This window comes from Panthera onca, chromosome F2 (assembly GCF_046562875.1).
Source record: "Panthera onca isolate mPanOnc1 chromosome F2, mPanOnc1 haplotype 2, whole genome shotgun sequence".
NCBI classification, from domain to species: domain Eukaryota; kingdom Metazoa; phylum Chordata; class Mammalia; order Carnivora; family Felidae; genus Panthera; species Panthera onca.
Window position 1 is genome coordinate 35,133,407 of NC_138356.1, and position 22,194 is coordinate 35,155,600.

Genomic DNA, 22,194 nt, shown 5'->3' on the forward strand with positions numbered 1-22,194 from the left:
GTTAAAAGATATTTTTAAATATGAGGTCCTCCACTAGGAAATTTTTTCAAGTCCTTATAAAAATTCTTTTTTGCCTTTTCATGTCATGAAGTTTGACTAGATAAATAATTTTAGGAAACTTATTCTTTTTTTTAAGGATTAAAAATTTTTATTTATTTTTGAGAGATAAAGAGCACATGAGAGTGAGTGGGGGTGAGGGGGCAGAGAGAGAGGGAGAGAGAGAATCCCAATCAGGCTCTGTACTTGGGGCTTAATCTCACAAACCATGAGATGGTGACCTGAGCTGAAACCAACTCAGACTGAGTCACCCAAGAGCCCCTGAAATTGATTCTTAACCAACTTGATTTTATTGAATTCTTTTACTTTTGCAAAGTCTGAGAATCAAGATTTAATGCCATTTTAATCTATATTGTTTTAATTCTTACAGTCAAATTTTTCTTAGATGCTTGGAGTATTCTGTGTTTTTCAAAAATTTATATAAAATAATTTTGTGTACTTAGAAAATTTGAATAAGAAACCTATCTTATATGTTCCTTCTCATTGCTTAGGAATTTCAAATGCTTATATTTATCTTACATTATTAATAAATATATTTTTGTCACAATTCATAAGTTTAACACCACTTTGTGATTTATTTATTTTTTTGTTAAAAAAATTTTAATGTTTCTTTATTTTTGAGAGAAACAGAAACAGAGACAGAGTGTGAGTAGGGGAGGGGCAGAGAGAGAAGGAGACAGAATCTGAAGCAGGTACCAGGTTCTAAGCCATCAGCAAGAGTCTGATATGGGGCTCAAGCCCATGAAACCATTGAGATCATGACCTGAGCCAAAGTCAGATGCTCAACCGACTGAGCCACCCAAGTGCCCCACCACTTTGTGATTTTTAATTAATATTTCGATTGTTCTTTGAAAGCTTAACTCTATTGTAATTTTTTTCTCTAAACCTTTTTTATTGTGTTTACATCATTTTTCTATATATTAGAGGATCAATTTCAGATGTTACATGAATTCTGAGAATTTCCTGTTAATTGTGTTATAGTCCATACTTTTTTGATTCATTTTTAATTCAATTTATGTTATTTTTTGTTTGAGGATTTTCTTTTTCTCCCAAAATTTTTGTATGAAGTCACCCCAAAGTTTATCTGACTCTGCATATATTTCTGAAAGTTCTTCTAAATTCTTTTATTTTTAATCTTTACCAAACTAATTTTGGTAGATTAATAAATAAGGAAAAGTAAAATTCGTTACATTAATTTCAGGAAATAATTGAGGCTCAACTTCTTACTTAACTTCGTAACAAAGCAGTAAGTAGTTTAATCCTGAGATTTTTTATAAAATCACTGAAAGTAACTTCTGTGTATATGTCTCTATATATTTCCTATAATTATATTTTTATATATACACATATGCATACATTTTATTTAATATGTGTGCTTATACACAATATCATACTGCATAACTATACATATAATATACTGCATACATGCACAATACTCCTATATATGTAAATGTATGTGTTTTTGTGGGTTTGTATGTGTTGTGTGTATCCTTCAGATGTTGGAACATATTTGAAAGCCTACAGAAGTTAAAATGATTTGTGATTTTTAAGAATTTACTTAATGATTCTGAGCCTTAATTTCTTCATCTGAAAAATGTACTATGATGTATGACATTTGGATTATTAAAAAATTCGTTAAAGCACCTAACATAGGCATGGCAAATATTTGATGCTCAATATGTGATACTTGCTCTTCGTGACAAATTTAGTGTGTTTGGATAACAGAAAGAGCTATGTTTCTAGATTTTGGAACTCTAGATAGAAAGGTTGTTTTTTAACAAGCCCTTTTTTTTGGAATAGCCAGTCAACCCACTATTAAGATCTAAGAATATTAATCATATGGAGAAAATCTAAGGACAGGTATAGTTTCAATCCTAATCAAGCACTATTATTTTGCTCAATAATTAACAATGTCCTTTTCCATGATCTCTATTTAAATTACTCTCCATTTTCTTGTGAACAATTAGTTATAATATTAGTATACTACCAAATCTCTTTCTAGATTTGTTTTTGTTATATAGTGTTTATACCATAAATATGTACTTATAGGTATACATATATTGACTTTTATTTGTTAACATTTTAAACTAGTATATATTGCTTTAAAATGTGCTTTTTTTACTTAAAATGAAACACGACATCTGTGTAGGTCACACATGTAGTCTTACTTTACCACAATTGAAACCATAGTTCTATAAAACATATACTGAGACAAAGAGAGCAGGGCAGCAGACAGGGAGAAGGTGCTGATGCTGACTTATGCAGGTTGTCATAGTATTTGTTGTGTTTAAATACTGACTCTACCACTACTGGTTCTTTGAGGTAGGGCTGGATTTTTAGTAGCTCAGTGACTTCTGTTTCCACAGTTGTGATATTGGAGCAATCCTAATACCTGACTCATAGGATCGCTAAGAGGATAAAAAGCATTAATATATGTAATACGTTCAGAACAGTGGACAAAGAAAGTAATAAAAAATGTTTATCATCTTGTAATTGCACATTTTTTCCTACAGTTTTCCCCCACTCTACATCTGCATAATATCCATTCTATTAACATACCATAGAATGACATTTCACTTCTAAACACATCAGTGTTTACCTGGAATTCAATATTTCTTTCCAGTCCTTTATTTTTTTAAGGTAAAATTTACATATAATGATGTGCATATATATATATATATACACACATACCTTAAGTGTGTCACTTGATGAGTTTTGACAATTACTCTAATCCAAACCTCTATCAAGATATAGAACTTTACCATTCCCTCAGAAAGTTCTTCCCATATTTCTTGCCAATCTCTGGCCCACCCACCAGAGGCAACTGCTCTTTTCTGTCTTTCTCACCTACCTTCCTTCCTTCCTCCCTCCCTCCCTCCCTTCCTTCCTCCCTCCCTCCCTTTCTTCCTTCCTTCCTTTCTTTCTTGTTCTTTCTTTCAGTATAAATCTATCTTGTGTGAAACTTTTAGAACTCTAACAAAATCAAATGATATGTACTCTTTATGAAAGCCTTCTTTCAATCAACATAATATTTTTGAGATTCATTCATGTCACATGAATCAATTGTTCATTCATTTTTATGGCTGAGTAGTATTCCATTGCATGTATATACCAGAGATTTTTTTTATATATTTTCTTCTGGTTGGATACCTAAGCTGTTTCCAGCTTTTAGTTCTTTTATCCATTATGCTAATGTTGCTAGTAACATTCTTGTACAAGTCCTTTTTTGGACATCTACTTTTGTTTCCTCTGAGTAAACACGTAGAGCTGTATTACTGAAACACAGGTTAGATGTATGTTTCATTGCATTAGAAACTGCCAGACATTTTTACAAAGCAATTGTACAACTTTACACTCCCACCAACAATGTATGAGAATTCCATTTACTTCACATCCATGTCAATATTTGATTTTTTCAGTCTTTAAATTATTCTGATTTCTCTGTCTCTCTCTGTCTCTTACTCCACCCCTCATCTTTCTCTCTTTCTCTGTTTCTTTTTTTAATATAAATTTCCTAAAGTATGTTTGAATGCTGGCATTTTCTCTTTTTAAAATGTTTATTTATTTATTTTTGAGAGAGAGAACATGTAAGCAGGGGAGAAAGACAGATAGAAGGAGACAGAGAATCTGAAGCCGGCTCTGAGCTGTCAGTGCAGAGTCCAAAGTGGGGCTTGAACTCAGGAGCCTGAGCTGAAGTCAGCTGATCATGACCTGAGCTGAAGTCACATGCTTAACTGACTGAGCCACCCAGGCACCTCTCTCTCGCTGTTTCAAAATAAATGCACTTATAAAAATTCTGGTTTTTATAAGTATTGGAGATTCTTATTTTTTCCTTGTACTTTTTCTGTATTTTTTTAATTTTGGAAAAAATATTTTTAGCAGTAAATTGAACAATTATTTTATGAAGTTTAAACAGCTAAAAAAACACTTGTCAATGTCAGGAAAATAATTATAGTAATTGTAGCTTGGGAAAATATTTCCAAGAATTTAATTACATAAAGATACAAAATATACTGTATCCCAAACCAATTGTAGTAAAGATAATTTTTCCGAGAACTGTTTTAGATGAATGGAGAAATGATTCAAGTGATTATGAGGAAACTAAGGACATAGATTTATGTAACATGTTTAAATAAAATAGTTTATGAACTTTATATTAAGTGAAGTATTTCCAAATTAATATTGTTTAATATGAGATTTTAAGTATTATTCACTAATTCAAATATTATAATTAAGTCTTTTTCATCTGTATCTCTAAAAGTTTATTAATTCATGTTGGCCAAAAATTTTTAAAATAATCTTCTCATTGGTAAAATTTAGTTATTTATATCAGTTTTGAAATTTATAGTTTATTTAAACTCAATCAATGGTAACTGCCACATAAAAATTTATTATGTACAATACAGAAAATTTTGACACATGTAGATAAATCGATTTGGCATGACAGGGTTTGAACTGGAAGTTGAAGAACATGTTGACTCTCCCAGATTCAGAATGAATGCAACACTAGGATCAAATCTTAGGCCCTCCCCTTGCCTCCTAGACCAGCACTTGATACATTTGTAGTACTTTATTTGGAAAGAAGGAATCATCAATATATAATGAATCATTTAAAATGGTATCTACCTATTACTACTAATAAAATCATGGTATCTATGTAAAAAAATAGTCCTCTCTTTACCATTTCAAATTCAACTGTCATCTTTATATATAAGTGGAGTTAGCACCTTCCAGAATAGAGTAATTTGACTTATTCTTTTGGTGAGTATAATTTGAGGACTGATGAAATCTTTTCTGACTAAAATATTTTCCATGAATCTCAAAGTCTACTCCCCCTCTAATTAGTTTAACTCCTTAAGGGGCTCCTTAATATTACAGATATTTAAAAAATGTAATTGTGAAAACTAATGCATTGTAAGTAGAGATTAATTGTTCAAGTTCACTGTCACTGGGCCAAAGCCTGAAGGAAAAGGAAGGTTTTCTTCAGAGAAACAGAAGAGTTACATTCATCAGTAAAACAAACATATTTTATGGTTAGAGTTAAGTGAAAGTACAATATTCATAGAAACTGTTTTCAGCTGTGAGTAATAGAGAACTAAAGGATACTAGTTTACAAAAGTTTAGGATTTATTTAGGTTACATAATGCGAAGTCACAAGACGTATTTAAAGGTGAATTTCCTGAGATTCTCCTTGCCTTTTCCTTTTAGTTGCAAGATGCTTCTCCAGCTCCAACATCATAACTTTGTTCTAGGTATCCGGGAAGAAGGAGTAGCATGCACGTTTGGAAAGCAAAAATTCTCCCAGTGTTTTATTAATTAGAATCATGTCACAGGGCGATGCATATAAGAATATCTGCAAAACGTAATTTTTAAGCGCGTATGTAGCACTCAATAAAATTGTGGTTTGGTGGTAAAGAAAAAGGAGCATATTAATATTGGGTAGGCAATTAGCAGCCTTTGGAACAAAATTATTTCATAAAATGTACCTCTTTCTACAATTTTTATTCTATGCTAAGAATTGCCAGTTAAGTCTATACAAAAACAAAATACAAATGTATTTATTGGAAAACAGCTTTACCCAACTGCCTTTCCCCCTATGTAACTGATCAAAATCATTACCACTCTTACAACATTTTATTGTCTTTCCCTTTACAGTGTACTTTCTACAATGTAGTTCCATACAGCTCACCTGACAGCTATTTAAAAGCAATGTGTCTGCAATGCTTTCACCACATGGATTAGATGTTTAGTGACAAGTGATATTGTGCTATCCAGAAAGACATCTATTTTAAGCTCAAGTATTCAGGCAAAACAACCCTTGCTTTAAAGAAGACTGAAAATCACTATCCTGTCGTCATTGTATACAGATGGTAACCAAGAAAGCCCCACTAATAAAGCACTTATTTAGAAAAAAGCAGAAAAGGCAAGCAGTTGGCATCGCTTAGACATTAAAAAAAATTGCCCCTAAAAATCAATTTGTAAAGTTTCTATTTATAGCAAAATAATAAGAAAAATTTAAGAAAAATCTCTTTTCACAGCACTTGCATAATTTGCTCCAATCCTAAAAAGTAATGTAAACATTTGGAAAATGACATCATCTGGTTCCCAGGTCCTGTTTCTTCAAAAGGTCAGGTTTCAGAAGAACTAGAATGGATTTAAGTTGTATCCAAAATGCTCACAACTGAATAAACCAACCAAACTTACACAGGAACATAGTTAAACTTTAGAAACTGGAATTAGAGGAGCGATTGTGGAGAGTTAAATTGTGAAGTATGAGAAATACTGGAAAAAACTCTTCCTCCTATTAATGATCTGCATCTCCAAACTAGCTTCTATGAACAATCATCATCATGTCCAAAGAAAAGACAAAAATTAATAATAGATATATATTCTTACTTATATAAAATAGGCAAAATGGCATTTTTGAGGAGGAGGTAACATTTTAAAGAGTTCAAGGAGTTTTCTGATCCTATTTTTCTCAAAATGTCTTAAACCCATTAACTGTAATATGCTTTCAAGTTTCTTTTTCCAGAATCTATCAGTTCCATGAGGATTGATTATTGTAATTGTCAGAAAAAAATTCTCCAGATGTGGAAACATGTCTTTGCTATTCTTTTTTATTTGAGTAAATTATTTGTGAATATCTAAGTGCTATGTTAGAGTCCTCATTGAATAGAAGAAATCTACTAAAAGCAATGCAAGTGTAATATGATGTGGTCATGTCTATATCAAAGAACCTGGGAAATAAAGTCAACAGTATATCTTTTTTGGTTTTGTTTTGTTTCAGTGGTTGGAAATGATGGATTTTATATAATACTAAAAGGTTCAGCTCGACCTCAAACAAAGGCATATAAAGATCTGATTGACGAAAATGAGTCAGCATCCTCTTTCATACCTCAGAGTTTCCAAGGATTTGTTTCCAACAAAGACTTCAAAAACATACTTGCTGAGATGCACACACCTTCATGTGATCCAATGGTAAGAAATGAATATTTCCTTTTTCCATAAGCAACCAAAGTATCATTATTGTAAAATTTGATCTCTGATATGTAAAACTAGATATCTTGAGTGAGTTCTTAAGTATTAAATATAAAAAAATCTTTTAAAAATATTTATATCTTTTAAAAATGAAAATTATCCTGGGGCACCTGGGTGGCTCAGTTGGTTGAGTGTCCGACTCTTGGTTTTGGCTCAGGTCATGATCCCAGGGTCATGGGATCCTGCTCAGCATGGAGCCTGCTTGAACTTCTCTCTCTTGCTTTGCCCACCACTCCCTGCCCTGCTTGTGCTCTCTCTACATATATCTAAAATTAAAAAAAAAAAAGAAAATTAAACTATTAATATTGAACTTGAAATTTGTTTAAGAAATTTTAATGAGGGATGCCTTCAACAACATACCACCCACTGGCAGGGATTATATAGTATATTTGATAACCAGGACAACTAGGATGGCCAATGTGATTGGATCACTGAATGAGGAAGAGGGTGGTTTGAGATAGGGAGGGGGAACAGGTAATTTGAGGAGAAGAATACAGGAGGCAAATCATGAAAGGTCTTTTTAATCAAGTTAAGAATGTATGCTTATCCTATTTATCTTAAGAGCAATGCTAAAGTCAAGGTGATTCCATTACAAGGTCTTGCTTGAAGAAAATCCTGTGTTTATATGTATTATCAAGACTATCAGCTAGCCAAAAAATTAAAGTTCAGTATTTTTTGGATCTCTGGATACTCTCTGTGGGTGTCAAATGTAGTTTGACTAGAATTGTAGCTTAAAAAAAAGCCAGTTTTAGATTTAGAATAGTCAAGATGTTTAGGATAGAAAAAACAAAACAAAACAAAACGATGAAACCAATTAAAGCCAAATTATTCAGCACTACGGATTGAAGTCAAGAAAACCTAGGACGTTCTCAGGTTCAAGAAGAATGAGGATGGATAAAACTATGAAAGAAAGATGAAGATAAAAAATGAGACAAGAATATAAAAGTATATTGTTGCTGATCACACAGGAGCAGGTAATGTTTCTGATCTTTCCTTTTTTTTAATCTTTATTTATTTTTGGGAGGGGGTGGTGGGGAGGGACAGAGAGAGAGGGAGACACAGGATCCAAAACAGGTTCCAGGCTCTGAGCTGTCAACACAGAGCCTGATGTGGGGCTCGGACCCATGAACTGTGAGATCATGACCTGAGATGAAATTGACATTTAACTGACTGAGCCACCCAGGTGCCCCTGATCTTTCTTGATAGAGATGAAAAAGAATACATTTGTCACTCAATGGCCACATACCAGGTACCTGATGCCATTTCATTATACTTGAGGGAAAAAATACCATACTTGACACAGTAGCTATAAGTAGAGCTACTTCTTGGTCCACTTTAATGTAGTCAACTCTACTCTTCCAGGGCATATTTGTTTGTTCATTTGGTGAGGGCAAAACTCATGAATAAATGGGAATGTGATGGGACCACCACTTCTGAATTCTGCATTAGGTCTGTGAAAGTAGTACTAATCTGTCATTCTGCTTGGGATGAAGTGTGTTTTTCTCCAGTTTAGTTGAGTTGTCATTAAAAAGTAAAAATGGTGTGTATTTAAGGTGTATATCTCAAATGTAAATAAGGTAAAATTATCACCACAATCAAGCTAATTACCATATTCATCATCTCACATAGTTATATTTTTGTGGTGAGAGCACTTAATATCTACCCTCTTATCAAATTTCAGGTATACAGTACAGTATTGCTAACTTTAGTCCCCTGCTGTACATTATATCTCTAGGATTTACTCATCTTGCATAACTGAAACTGTAGTCTTTGAGCAATGCCTTCATTTCCTCTACCCCGCAGTCCCTAATAACCAACATTTTATTCTTTGCTTTTATGAGTTTGACTATTTTATTTACTTTTTATTTTTTTAAATGTTTATTTATTTTTGAATGTGGGGGAGAGAGAGAGAGAGAGAGAGAGAGAGACAGAACATGAGTGGGGGAGGAGCAGAGAGAGAGGGAAACACAGAATCCAAAGCAGGCTCCAGGCTGTGAGCTGTCAGCACAGAGCCTAATGCAGGGCTCAAATTCACGAACAGTAAAATCATGACCTTAGCCAAAGTCAGATGCTTAACCTATTGAGCAACCCAGGCGACCGAGTTTGACTATTTTAGATTACACATGTAAGTGAGATCATAAAATATTTGTTTATCTATGTCTGGCTTATTTCACTTAACATGGTGTCCTTCAGGTTCATCCATGTTGTAACAATTGACACTTTCTTTAACCATTCATCCATGGATAGACATTAAATTGTTCCCATATCTTGGCTATTGTGAATAATGATGCAATGAACATGGGAATGCAGATATTTCTTTGAGAGAGTGTCATTTCTTTAGTTGTCTACACAGAAATGAGATTAATGGATTGTATGGTAGTTCTATTTTAAACTTTTTGGGGAAACTCTATATTGTGTTCAGTAATGGTTGTACTAATTTACATTTCTATAGTATACAAAGATTCTCTTTCCTCCACATCTTTCCCAACACTTACCTTTGTCTTTTTGATGATAGCCATTCTAACAAGTGTGAAATGATAACTCATTGTGGTTTAAATTTGCATTTTCCTGATAATTAGTGATATTGAACACTTTTTCCTATATCTGTTGGCCATTTATTCTTAACATATGAAATTTATTGTCAAATTGGTTTCCATACAACACCCAGTGCTCATCCCAAAAGATGCCCTCTTCAATGCCCATCACATACCCTCCCCTCCTTCCCACCCTCCCATCAACCCTCAGTTTGTTCTCAGTTTTTAAGAATCTCTTATGCTTTGGCTCTCTCCCACTCTACCTCTTTTTTTTTCCTTCCCCTCCCCCATGGATTTCTGTTAAGTTTCTCAGGATCCACATAAGAGTGAAAACATATGGTACCTGTCTTTCTCTGTATGGCTTATTTCACATAGCATCACACTCTCCAGTTCCATCCACGTTGCTACAAATGGCCATATTTCATTCTTTCTCATTGCCACGTAGTACTCCATTGTGTATATAAACCACAATTTCTTTATCCATTCATCAGTTGATGGACATTTAGGCTTTTTACACAATTTGGCTATTGTTGAAAGTGCTGCTATAAACATTGGGGTACAAGTGCCCCTATGCATCAGTACTCCTGTATCCCTTGGGTAAATTCCTAGCAGTGCTATTACTGGGTCATAGGGTAGATCTATTTTTAATTTTTGAGGAACCTCCACACTGTTTTCCAGAGTGGCTGCACCAGTTTGCATTCCCACCAACAGTGCAAGAGGGCTCCCGTTTCTCCACATCCTCGCCAGCATCTATAGTCTCCTGATTTGTTCATTTTGGCCACTCTGACTGGCGTGAGGTGATATCTGAGTGTGGTTTTGATTTGTATTTCCCTGATGAGGAGCAACTTTGAGCATCTTTTCATGTGCCTGTTGGCCATCTAGATGTCTTCTTTAGAGAAGTGTCTATTCATGTTTTCTGCCCATTTCTTCACTGGATTATTTGTTTTTTGGGTGTGGAGTTTGGTGAGCTCTTTATAGATTTTGGATACTAGCCCTTTGTCCAATATGTCATTTGCAAATATCTTTTCCCATTTCGTTGGTTGCCTTTTAGTTTTCTTGATTGTTTCCTTTGCTGTGCAGAAGCTTTTTATCTGCATGAGATCCCAATAGTTCATTTTTGCCTTTAATTCCCTTGCCTTTGGGGATGTGTCCAGTAAGAAATTGCTGCAGCTAAGGTCAGAGAGGTCTTTTCCTGCTTTCTCCTCTAGGGTTTTGATGGTTTCCTGTCTCACATTCAGGTCCTTTATCCATTTTGAGTTTATTTTTGTGAATGGTGTGAGAAAGTGGTCTAGTTTCAACCTTCTGCATGTTGCTGTCCAGTTCTCCCAGCACCATTTGTTAAAGAGACTGTCTTTTTTCCATTGGATGTTCTTTCCTGCTTTGTCAAAGATGAGTTGGCCATACGTTTGTGGGTCTAGTTCTGGGGTTTCTATTCTATTCCATTGGTCTATGTGTCTGGTTTTGTGCCAATACCATGCTGTCTTGATGATGACAGCTTTGTAGTAGAGGCTAAAGTCTGGGATTGTGATGCCTCCTGCTTTGGTCTTCTTCTTCAAAATGACTTTGGCTATTCGGGGCCTTTTGTGTTTCCATATGAATTTTAGGATTGCTTGTTCTAGCTTCGAGAAGAATGCTGGTGCAGTTTTGATTGGGATTGCATTGAATGTGTAGATAGCTTTGGGTAGTATTGACATTTTGACAATATTTATTCTTCCAACCCATGAGCACGGAATGTTTTTCCATTTCTTTGTTTCTTCTTCAATTTCCTTCATTAGCTTTTTATAGTTTTCAGCATACAGATCTTTTACATCTTTGGTTAGATTTATTCCTAGGTATTTTATGCTTCTTGGTGCAATTGTGAATGGGATCCGTTTCTTTATTTATCTTTCTGTTGCTTCATTATTAGTGTATAAGAATGCAACTGATTTCTGTACATTGATTTTGTATCCTGCGACTTTGCTGAATTCATGTATCAGTTCTAGCAGACTTTTGGTGGAGTCTATTGGATTTTCCATGTATAATATCATGTCATCTGCAAAAAGCAAAAGCTTGACTTCATCTTTGCCAATTTTGATGCCTTTGATTTCCTTTTGTTGTCTGATTGCTGATGCTAGAACTTCCAAAACTATGTTAAACAACAGCGGTGAGAGTGGACATCCCTGTCGTGTTCCTGATCTCAGGGGGAAAGCTCTCAGTTTTTCCCCGTTGAGGATGATGTTAGCTGTGGGCTTTTCATAAATGGCTTTTATGATGTTTAACTATGTTCCTTCTATCCCGACTTTCTCGAGGGTTTTTATTAAGAAAGGATGCTGGATTTTGTCAAATGCTTTTTCTGCATTGACTGACAGGATCATATGGTTCTTATCTTTTCTTTCATTAATGTGATGTATCACGTTGATTGATTTGCAAATGTTGAACCAGCCCTGCATCCCAGGAATGAATCCCACTTGATCATGGTGAATAATTCTTTTTATAAGCTGTTGAATTCGATTTGCTAGTATCTTATTGAGAATTTTTGCATTCATATTCACCAGGGATATTGGCCTGTAGTTCTCTTTTTTTACTGGGTCTCTGTCTGGTTTAGGAATCAAAGTAATACTGGCTTCATAGAATGAGTCTGGAAGTTTTCCTTCCCTTTCTATTTTTTGGAATAACTTGAGAAGGAAGGTATTATCTCTGCTTTAAACATCTGGTAGAACTCCCCTGGGAAGCCATCTGGTACTGGACTCTTATTTGTTGGGAGATTTTTGATGACTGATTCAATTTCTTCGCTGGTTATGGGTCTGTTCAAGCTTTCTATTTCCTTCTGATTAAGTTTTGGAAGTGTGTGGGTGTTTAGGAATTTGTCCATTTCTTCCAGGTTGTCCAGTTTGTTGGCGTATAATTTTTCATAGTATTCCGTGATAATTGCTTGTATTTCTGAGGGATTGGTTGTAATAATTCCATTTTCATTCATGATTTTATCTAATTGGATCATCTCCCTTTTCTTTTTGAGAAGCCTGGCTAGAGGTTTATCAATCTTGTTTATTTTTTCAAAAAACCAACTCCTGGTTTCGTTGATCTGCTCTACAGTTTTTTTAGATTCTATATTGTTTATTTCTCTGATCTTTGTTATTTCTCTTCTTCTGCTGGGTTAAGGTTGTCTTTGCTGTTCTGTTTCTATTTCCTTTAAGTGTGCTGTTAGATTTTGTATTTGGGATTTTTCTTGTTTCTTGAGATAGGCCTGGATTGCAATGTATTTTCCTCTCAGGACTGCCTTCACTGCATCCAAGAGCGTTTGGATTGTTGTATTTTCATTTTTATTTGTTTCCATATATTTTTTAATTTCTTCTCTAATTGTCTGGTTGACCCATTCATTCTTTAGTAGGGTGTTCTTTAATATCCATGCTTTTGGAGGTTTTCCAGACTTTTTCCTGTGGTTGATTTCAAGCTTCATCGCATTGTGGTCCTAAAGTATGCATGGTATGATCTCAGTTCTTGTATACTTATGAAGGGCTGTTTTGTGACCCAGTATGTGATCTATCTTGGAGAACGTTTCATGTGCACTCGAGAAGAAAGTATATTCTGTTGCTTTGGGATGCAGAGTTCTAAATATGTGTGTCAAGTCCATCTGACCCAATGTATCATTCAGGGCCCTTGTTTCTTTATTGACCATGTGTCTAGATGATCTATTCATTGTTGTAAGTGGGGTATTAAAGTCCCCTGCAATGACCACATTCTTGTCAATAAGGTTGCTTATGTTTATGAGTAATTGTTTTATATATTTGGGGGCTCCGGTATTCGGCGCATAGAAGTTTATAATTGTTAGTTCTTCTTGATGGATAGACCCTGTAATTATTATATAATGCCCTTCTTTATCTCTTGTTACAGCCTTTAATTTAAAGTCTAGTGTCTGATAAGTATGGCTACTCCAGCTTTCTTTTGACTTCCAGTAGCATGATAAATAGTTCTCCATCCCCTCACTTTCAATCTGAAAGTGTCCTCAGGTCTAAAATGAGTCTCTTGTAGACAGCAAATAGATGGGTCTTGTTTTTTTATCCATTCTGATACCCTATGTCTTTTGGTTGGCACATTTAGTCCATTTACATTCAGTGTTATTATAGAAAGATATGGGTGTAGAGTCATTGTGATGTCTGTAGGTTTCATGCTTGTAGCGATGTCTGGTAGTTTGTTTCACAGGATCCCCCTTAGGATCTCTTGTAGGGCTGGTTTAGTGGTGATGAATTTCTTTAGTTTTTGTTTGTTTGGGAAGACCTTTATCTCTTCTTCTATTCTATATGACAGATTTGCTGGATAAATGATTCTCAGCTGCATATTTTTTCTGTTCATCACATTGAAGGTTTCCTGCCATTCCTTTCTGGCCTGCCAAGTTTCAGTAGAGAGATCCATCATGATTCTTATAGGTCTCCCTTTATATGTTAGAGCACGTTTATCCCTAGCTGCTTTCAGAATTTTCTCTGTATCCTTGTATTTTGCCAGTTTCACTATGATATGTCGTGCAGAAGATCGATTCAAGTTTCGTCTGAAGGGAGTTCTCTGTGCCTCTTGGATTTCAATTCCTTTTTCCTTCCCCAGATCAGGAAGTTCTCAGCTATTATTTCTTCAAGTACACCTTCAGCACCTTTTCCTCTCTCTTCCTCCTCTGGAATACCAATTATGCATAGATTATTTCTCTTTAGTGCATCACTTAGTTCTCTAATTTTCCCCTCATACTCCTGGATTTTTTTCTCTTTTTCTCAGCTTCTTCTTTTTCCATAATTTTATCTTCTAGTTCACCTATTCTCTCCTCTGCCTCTTCAACCTGAGCTGTGGTCGTCTCCATTTTATTTTGCAGCTCATTAATAGCATTTTTTAGCTCCTCCTGGCTGTTCCTTTGTCCCTTGATCTCTGTAGCAATAGATTCTCTGCTGTCCTTTATACTCTTTTCAAGCCCAGTGATTAATTTTATGACTATTATTCTAAATTCACTTTCTATTATATTGTTTAAATCGTTTTTGATCAGTTCATTAGCTGTCGTTATTTCCTGGAGGTTTTTTTGAGGGGAATTCTTCCCTTTTGTCATTTTGGATAGTCCCTGGAGTGGTGCAGAACTGTGGGGCACTTCCCCTGTGCTGTCTTGAATAACTTGTGTTGGTGGGCGGGGCCACAGTCAGACCTGATGTCTGCCCCCAGCCCACCATTGGGGCCACAGTCAGACTGGTGTGTACCTTCTCTTCCCCTCTCCTTGGGCCGGGATTCACTGTGGTGTCATGTGGCCTGTCTGGGCTACTTGCACACTGCCAAGCTTGTGGTGCTGGGGATCTGGCGTATTAGCTGGGGTGGATAGGAAAGTTGCACAGGGGCTGGAGGGGCAGGCTCAGCTCACTTTTCCTTTGGTGATCTGCTTTAGGAGGGGCCCTGTGGCACCGGGAGGGAGTCAGACCCGCTGGAGGGATGGATCCGCAGAAGCACAGCGTTGGGTGTTTGCGTGGTGCAAGCAAGTTCCCTGGCAGGAACTGGTTCTCTTTGGGATTTTGGCTGGGGGATGGGCGAGGGAGATGGCGCTGGTGAGTGCCTTTGTTCCTCGCCAAGCTGAGCTCTGTCATCTGTCCGGGGCTCAACAACTCTCCCTCCCGTTGTCCTCCAGCCCTCCCGCTCTCTGAGCAGATCTGTTAACTTATAGTCTTCCAGATGTTAAGTCCCGCTTGCTGTCAGAACACACTCTGCCTGGCCCCTCCATTTTTGCAAGCCAGACTCAGGGGCTCTGCTTTGCCAGCAGGCTACCCCTCTACCCCAGCTCCCTCCCGCCAGTCCGTGTAGCGCGCACTGCCTCTCCGCCCTTCCTACCCTCTTCCATGGACCTCTCATCTATGCTTGGCTCTGGAGAATCCATTCTGCTAGTCTTCTGGCGATTTTCTGGGTTATTTAGGCAGGTGTGGGTGGAATCTAAGTGACCCACAGGACGCGGTGAGCCCAGCATCTTCCTACGCCATCGTCTTCCTCTGTTGGCCATTTATATGTCTTCTTTTGAGAGATGATATTTACGTTATTTTCTCATGTTTTAGTTATGTGTTTCTGTCCTATTGAGTTGTGTTTCTTATATATTTTTGGGTATATATTAACCTTATCCAGATATGTGGTTTGTGAATATTTTCTCCTATTCTGTAGGCTGCCTTTGACTCTGCTGATTGTTTCTTTTGCAGAAGCTTTTTAGTTTCATGCAGTCTCAATTTTCTATTTTTGCTCTTGCTACCTGTGCTTTGGTGTCATGTCCAAAAAATCATTTCCCAGAGCAATGTCAAGAAGCTGTTCTGTTTTCATCTAAGAGTTTTATGCTTTCAGGTTGTGTTTAAGACTTTAACCCATTTTGAGATGGTTTTTGTATATGGTGTGAGAGAACAGTCCATGATTTTTGTTCTGTAGATGGATATCTTGTTTTTCTAACATCATTTATTGATGTGACCATCCTTTACTTATTGTATGTTCTTGGTACTCTTATGGAAGATCAGTAACTGTAATGAATGGATTTATTTCTGGGTTTTTTATTCTGTTCCATTGGTCTATCTCTCTGCTTTTATGCCAGTAGCATACTGTTTTGATTACTGTAGCTTTTTAATATAGTTTGAAATCAAGAAGTGTAATGCCTTTGTTCTTTGAATTTGTCCTTTAAATTTTCACATACAAGGGGACCTGGATGGCTCAGTCGGTTAAGCGACTGACTTCAGCTCAGGTCATGATCTCACAGTGCGTGGGTTCCAGCCCTGTGTCAGGCTCTGTGCTGACAGCTCAGAGTCTGGAGCCTGTTTCAGATTCTGTGTCCCTCTCTCTCTGACCCTCCCCTGCTCACACTCTGTCTCTCTGTCTCAAAAATAAATAAACATTAATTTTTCTTAATTAAAAAAATTTCACATACAAATAATATCCTACAGTATTTGTCTTTGTCTGATTTATCTCACTTAGCGTAATGCCCTCCAGGTCCATCCATGTTGTCACAAATGACAATATTTCATTCTTTCTCATGGCTGAATAATATTCTATTGCATATATAACAGATCTTCTTTCCTTCATCCACTGACAAACACTTAGGTTGTCTCCATACCTTGAGTATTGTGAGTAATGCTATAATAAACATGGAAATGCAGATATCTCTTCAATATCTTGTTTTCATTTTTTTTGGATATATACCCAGTTGTGGTATTACTGGATTATATGGTAGTTCTATTTTTAGTTGTTTTGAGGAAATTCCATGCCATTTTCCATGTTGGCTGAACCAATTTACATTACCACCAGCATTGTATAAGGATTTCTTTTTCTCCACATCCTCACTGGCATGTTATTTCTTGTCCTCTTGAGGATAGCCATTCTGTTATAATGTGTGAAGCGATTTGCCATTGTGGTTTTGATTTGCATTTCCCTGATGATTAGGTGATGTTGAGTATCTTTTCATGTACTTATTGGCCATTTGGCTGTCTTCTTTGGAAAAATGTCTGTTTAGTTCTTCTGCCCATTTTCAAATCAGATTGTGTTTTGTTGTTGTTGTTGTTGTTACTGAGTTGCTAGAGTTTCATATATATATGTTTCATATATATATATATGTTTCATATATATATATATATATATATGTTTCATATATATATATATATATATGTTTCATATATATATATATATATATATATATATATATATATGATACATTTGGATATAACCACTTATTTGTTATATGGTTTACAAATATTTTCTTTTTTTATATGTGTTGTTTTTCATTTTGTTGACAGTTTCTTTTGCTGTGCAGAGAGTTAGTTTTGATATAGTCCCACTTATTGATTTTTGCTTTTGTTGCATTTGCTTTTGGTATTATATCCAGGAAAATTATTGTCAAGATCAATATCAAGGAGCTTCTTCCCTAAGTTTTCTTCTACGAGTTTTAAGGTGTCAGATCCTATGTTTGAGTCTTTAATTTATTTCAAGTTAATTTTTGTGAATGATAAAAGATAGGGTCCAATTTTGTTTTTTTGCATGTGTTTTCCCAACCCTACTTGTTGAAAGGACAATTGTTTCCCCCACTGAATATTCTTAGTGCCCTTTTAAAATATTAGTTGACTGTATATGTGGGGTTTATTTCTGAGCTCTCTATTCTGTTCCATTGGTCTCTGTCTGTTTTTCAGCCAGTATCATACCATTTTAATTACTATAACTTTGTAGTATGGTTTGAAATCAGGAAGTGTGATGCCTCCAGCTTTCTTCTTTCCCAGGATTACTTTGGCTATTTGGGGTCTTTTGTGGTTTCACACAAATTTTAGGATTGTTTTATTTCTGTGAAAAATGCCATTGGAATTTTGATAGAGATGACATTGAATCTGTAGATTGCTTTAAGTAGGATGGAGATTTTAACAATATTTATTCTTCTAATCCATGAGTATGGAATATTTTTCCATTTATTTGTGTCTTCTTAAATTTTTCATTAATGTCTTATAGTTTTCAGTATACAGGTCTTTTACCTCCTTGGTTAAATTTATTCCTCGGTATTTTATTCTTTTTGATGCAATTGTAAATTGGATTGTTTGCTTAATTTCTTTCATTATTGTATAGTTCATTATTAATGTATAGAAATGTAACATATTTCTGTATATCGATTTTTTATTCTGCAAACTTTACTGAATTAATTTATTATTTTCACAGTTTTTGGTGGAGTTTTAGGATTTTCTGTATATAAGGCCATGTCATCTGCAAATCATGAAAATTTTGCTACTTCCCAGTTTGGATACCTTTATTTTTTTTCTCTTGCCTAATTGCTCTTGCTAGGAATTCCAGTACTGTGTCAAGTAATAACAGTGAGAGTGGCACCCTTGTGTTGTTCCTGATCTTAAGGAAAAGCTTTTAACCTTTTATCACTGATATGATGTGATGTTATCTGTGGGTTAGTTGTATATGGCCTTTATTATGTTGAGTCATGTTCCTTCTATACACAATTTGTTGAGGGTTTTTATCATGAATTTATCATGTATTTTCTCAGATGCTTTTTTATATCTATTGAGTTGATCATATGGTTTTTATATTTCATTCTATCATTCTATTAATATGTTACATCACATTTATTGATTTGTATATTTCAAAGCATACACATAAATCCCCATTGCTCATGCTGTATAATCTTTTAACTGTGTTGTGAATTTGCTTGGTAGTATGGAGATTTTAACTATAACATTTATATAATATATATTATTTATTATATATTATATAATATATAATAACTATAATGTTTTTTGTTCCCATGAGCACAAGATGTTTCCATTTATATGTGTGCTCTTTAATTTCCTTCATCAGTGTTGTATAATTTTTAGTGTATATGTCTTTTGCCTCTTCAGTTAAGTTTATTCCTAAGTGTTTTATTCTTTTTGTTCTTGGAAATTCTTTGAGGATTGTTTTCTCAATTTCCTTTTTGTAGTTTTTTCCTTGTACTTTTCTTTGTAGTTTTTTCCTTTTTTAAGAAAAGCCTCTGATTTTTTATGCTGATTTGGTACTTGGCAACTTTACTGAACTCATTTATTATTTCTAACAGTTTTTGGTGGAATTTTGGAGTTTTGTACATATAAGATTATGTCATGTGAAAACAGAGATAATTTCTCTTTCTTCTTTCCGATTTGGATGTGTTTCCTTCCTTCCTTCCTTCCTTCCTTTCTTTTTCTTTCTTTTTCTCTCTCTTTCCCTTTCTTTCTTTCTTTCATTTCTTTTCTTTCTTTCTTTCTTCTTTCTCTTTCTTTCTTTCTTTCTTTCTTTCTTTCTTTCTTTCTCTTTTCTTTTTTCTTTCTTCCTTTCTTTTCTTTTCTTTCTTCCCCCCCTCTTTCTTTCTTCTATTCTGCTTCTCCATCTCCTCTGCCTCCTCCTTTCTCCTTACCCTTCTCCTGCTCCTTCTCCTTATTCTTCTTTTCCTCTGTCTAATGTCTCTGTCTAGGAATTCAGTACTATGTTGAAAGGAAGTGGCAATAGTGGGTATTCGAGCCTTGGACTGGATCTTAAAAAGAAAATGTTTCACTTTTTCCTTCGATGATTGCAATGTTAGCTATTGGCATTTTGTACATGGCCTTTATTTTGTTGAGGTACATTTCTTCTATATCTAGTTTTGATTTTATATATTTAAAACATCTTTTTTTCTTAGACTATGAGTTTGTCAATATTTTTAAAAAAAGCATTAGTTTTATGGATTTTTAAGTGGTTTTCCTATCCTCTATTTGGCTTATTTCTGCTCTAATCTTTATTATTTCCTTCTTTCTGCTAACTGGCTCAGTTTGTTCTTCTTTTTCTAGTTCCTTAAGCTATAAGGTTAGTTTATTTGAATTCTTTTTTATATAAACATTTATCACTATAAATATTCCTTTTAGGACTTCTTTTGCTATATCCCAAAAATTTGGTATTGGTGCTTTCTTTTTCTTTGTTTTGAGATTTTTCTTTAATTGCCTTTTGATTTCTTCTTTGACCCTGTGGTTCGTGAAGAGTGTATTGTTTAGTTTCTACATATTTGTACATTTTCCCTTTTTCTTATAGTTATTAATTTCTAGTTTCATTTCACTGTTGTTGAAAAATATGCTTGTGATGATTTTGGTCTTAAATTTATTAAGACGTTTTGTGACCTAACGTGTGATCTATACTGAAAAATATTCCTTGTGCATTTGAGAAGACTATATAGTCTTCTGCTGTTGGGTGGAAAGTTCCGTATGTCTGTTAGGTCCATTTGGTCTATAGTGTTGTTCAAGTCAGTTATTTCTTTGTTTATTTGCTATGTAGTTGAGAGCATCCAGTTTTGAATGAGGTCTATTGAAGTCTATTATTATGCATGTCCTTAAATCTAAAGTAAGTTTCTCACAAACAGTGTATTGCTGGTTCTTGTTTTATTTTTATCTATTTAACCACTCTTTTTTTAATTGGGGAATTTGATCCATTTACATTTAAAATGATTAATGGTAAGTGAGAATTTACTATTGTCATTTAGTTAATTGTTTTCTTTCTTTTTAGTAGTTGTTTTCCTCCTTTGTCATCCTTTGATTTTTTTTTGGTAGTAATTTGCTTTGATTCTTTTCTCTTTATCTTTTGTGTATCACTAAATATCTTGCAGTTAGATTTCTTTAAGTTGATAACAATTACAATCACATACAAAATTTCTACACTTTTACACTCCTCCACTTTGTGTACTTATAGTCAGAGTTTACTTATTTTTATATTGTGTATCCATTAATAACTTTTTGTGGTTATAGCTATGCTTAATATTTTTGTATTTAACTTTTAGATTAGGATTTGAAGAAATTTATGTACCACCATTACAGTGTTGCATTATTCTTTATTTGACTGTATATTTACCCTTACCAGTGGGGGTTATGGCTTTTTAAAAATTTTTTACAGTTTATTTTTTATTTATTTTGAGAGAAAGAGAAGGAGAGAGAGAGACAGAGTAAGAGAGAGAGTAAGAGCTGGGGAGGGTCAGAGACAGAGGGAGAGAGAGAATCCCAAACAGGCTGTGCTGTCAGTGCAGAGCCTGATATGGGGATCAAATTTACCACCTGTGAGAACATGACCTGAGCCAAATCAAGAGTTGGAACTTAACTGACTGAGCCACCCAGGCACCTCAAGATGCTTTCATGTGCTTACACATTGGTGTTTTGCATGTGTTTACTTCCATTTGAAGAAATCTCTTTAGCAGTTCTTCTAAGACCTGTCTTCTAAGACTGATGAACTCTCTCAGTTTTTATTGTCTGAGAAAGCCTTTGATTTTTAAAGGATAGTTTTGACAGATACAGTCACTGGCAGTTTTTTTTTTTTCTTTTAGTACCTTAAGTATATCATTCCACTCTCTCCTGGCCTGCAAGGTTTCTACTGAGAAATGCATTGATAATCTTTAGTGTGACAAATTGCTTTTCTCTTACTGCTTTCAAAACTATCTTTGTCTTTGACTTGAAATTTAATTAAATATGTCTTGATGGAGACCTCTGTATATTCAACCTACTTGGGTTCTTTGGGCTTCTTGAACTTGATGTCTATTTCCTTCTCCATGCTTAGGAAGTTTTGGGTAATTATTTCTTTAAGTAGGCTTTCTGTACCTTTCTGTCTCTGTCTCCTCAGATTGGGGTGTGTATGTGGTAATGGCTTTGGATCCAAGGTGTCCACATGCCAATACTCAGGGGCTGTGGTGATTTTGGCCCTGGACCTCTGGAGCTACAATTCCAGCATAGCTCAACAGTGTGGACTCTGTTGTCTCCAGCAGCTGAGTCCACATTGGCAAATATTGTGGAGGTCCTCTGTGGTGATGGCTGCTGAGGTCACCTGCTCTTCTTTACTCCCACCAGAGAACTCACAATGGAGAGGATTCATTTTGGCACTGAGCTATACTGGCCTGGGGAATGAGGTGACACAGGTAAAACGTTATCTTGCTTTTTCTATATGGCCATTTTGATTTTTGTGGTGCATCAGTGGCATGTTGCAGCTTCTTAATTATATTCCAGAACCCTCTCACAGCTATTTTCATTGGTGGATAATTGCTAAATTGTGTTTTTTTTGTGAGGGAACCAGGACAGGGTGGGACATCTAAGTCTGCTAT

The 22,194-nt window shown here is 35.1% G+C and overlaps 1 protein-coding gene across 5 annotated transcripts in view; it reads left to right on the forward strand.

Annotated features, from left to right (window-relative positions):
• CNBD1 (cyclic nucleotide binding domain containing 1) overlaps window positions 1–22,194 on the forward strand; it is a 456,861-nt gene that overhangs the window by 234,966 nt on the left and 199,701 nt on the right. For 4 of the 5 annotated variants that reach the window (XR_013553368.2, XM_078441451.2, XM_078441453.2 and 1 more), the window contains 2 exons: window positions 6,845–7,035; window positions 21,946–22,011. Coding sequence is in view for 4 of the 5 variants with exons in the window: in XM_078441451.2 (XP_078297577.2) it covers window positions 6,845–7,035; window positions 21,946–22,011 (257 nt within the window). In the remaining variant the exon portion in view is untranslated. The remainder of the gene's footprint in view (window positions 1–6,844; window positions 7,036–21,945; window positions 22,012–22,194) is intronic. The other variant, XM_078441452.2, reaches the window with a different exon arrangement.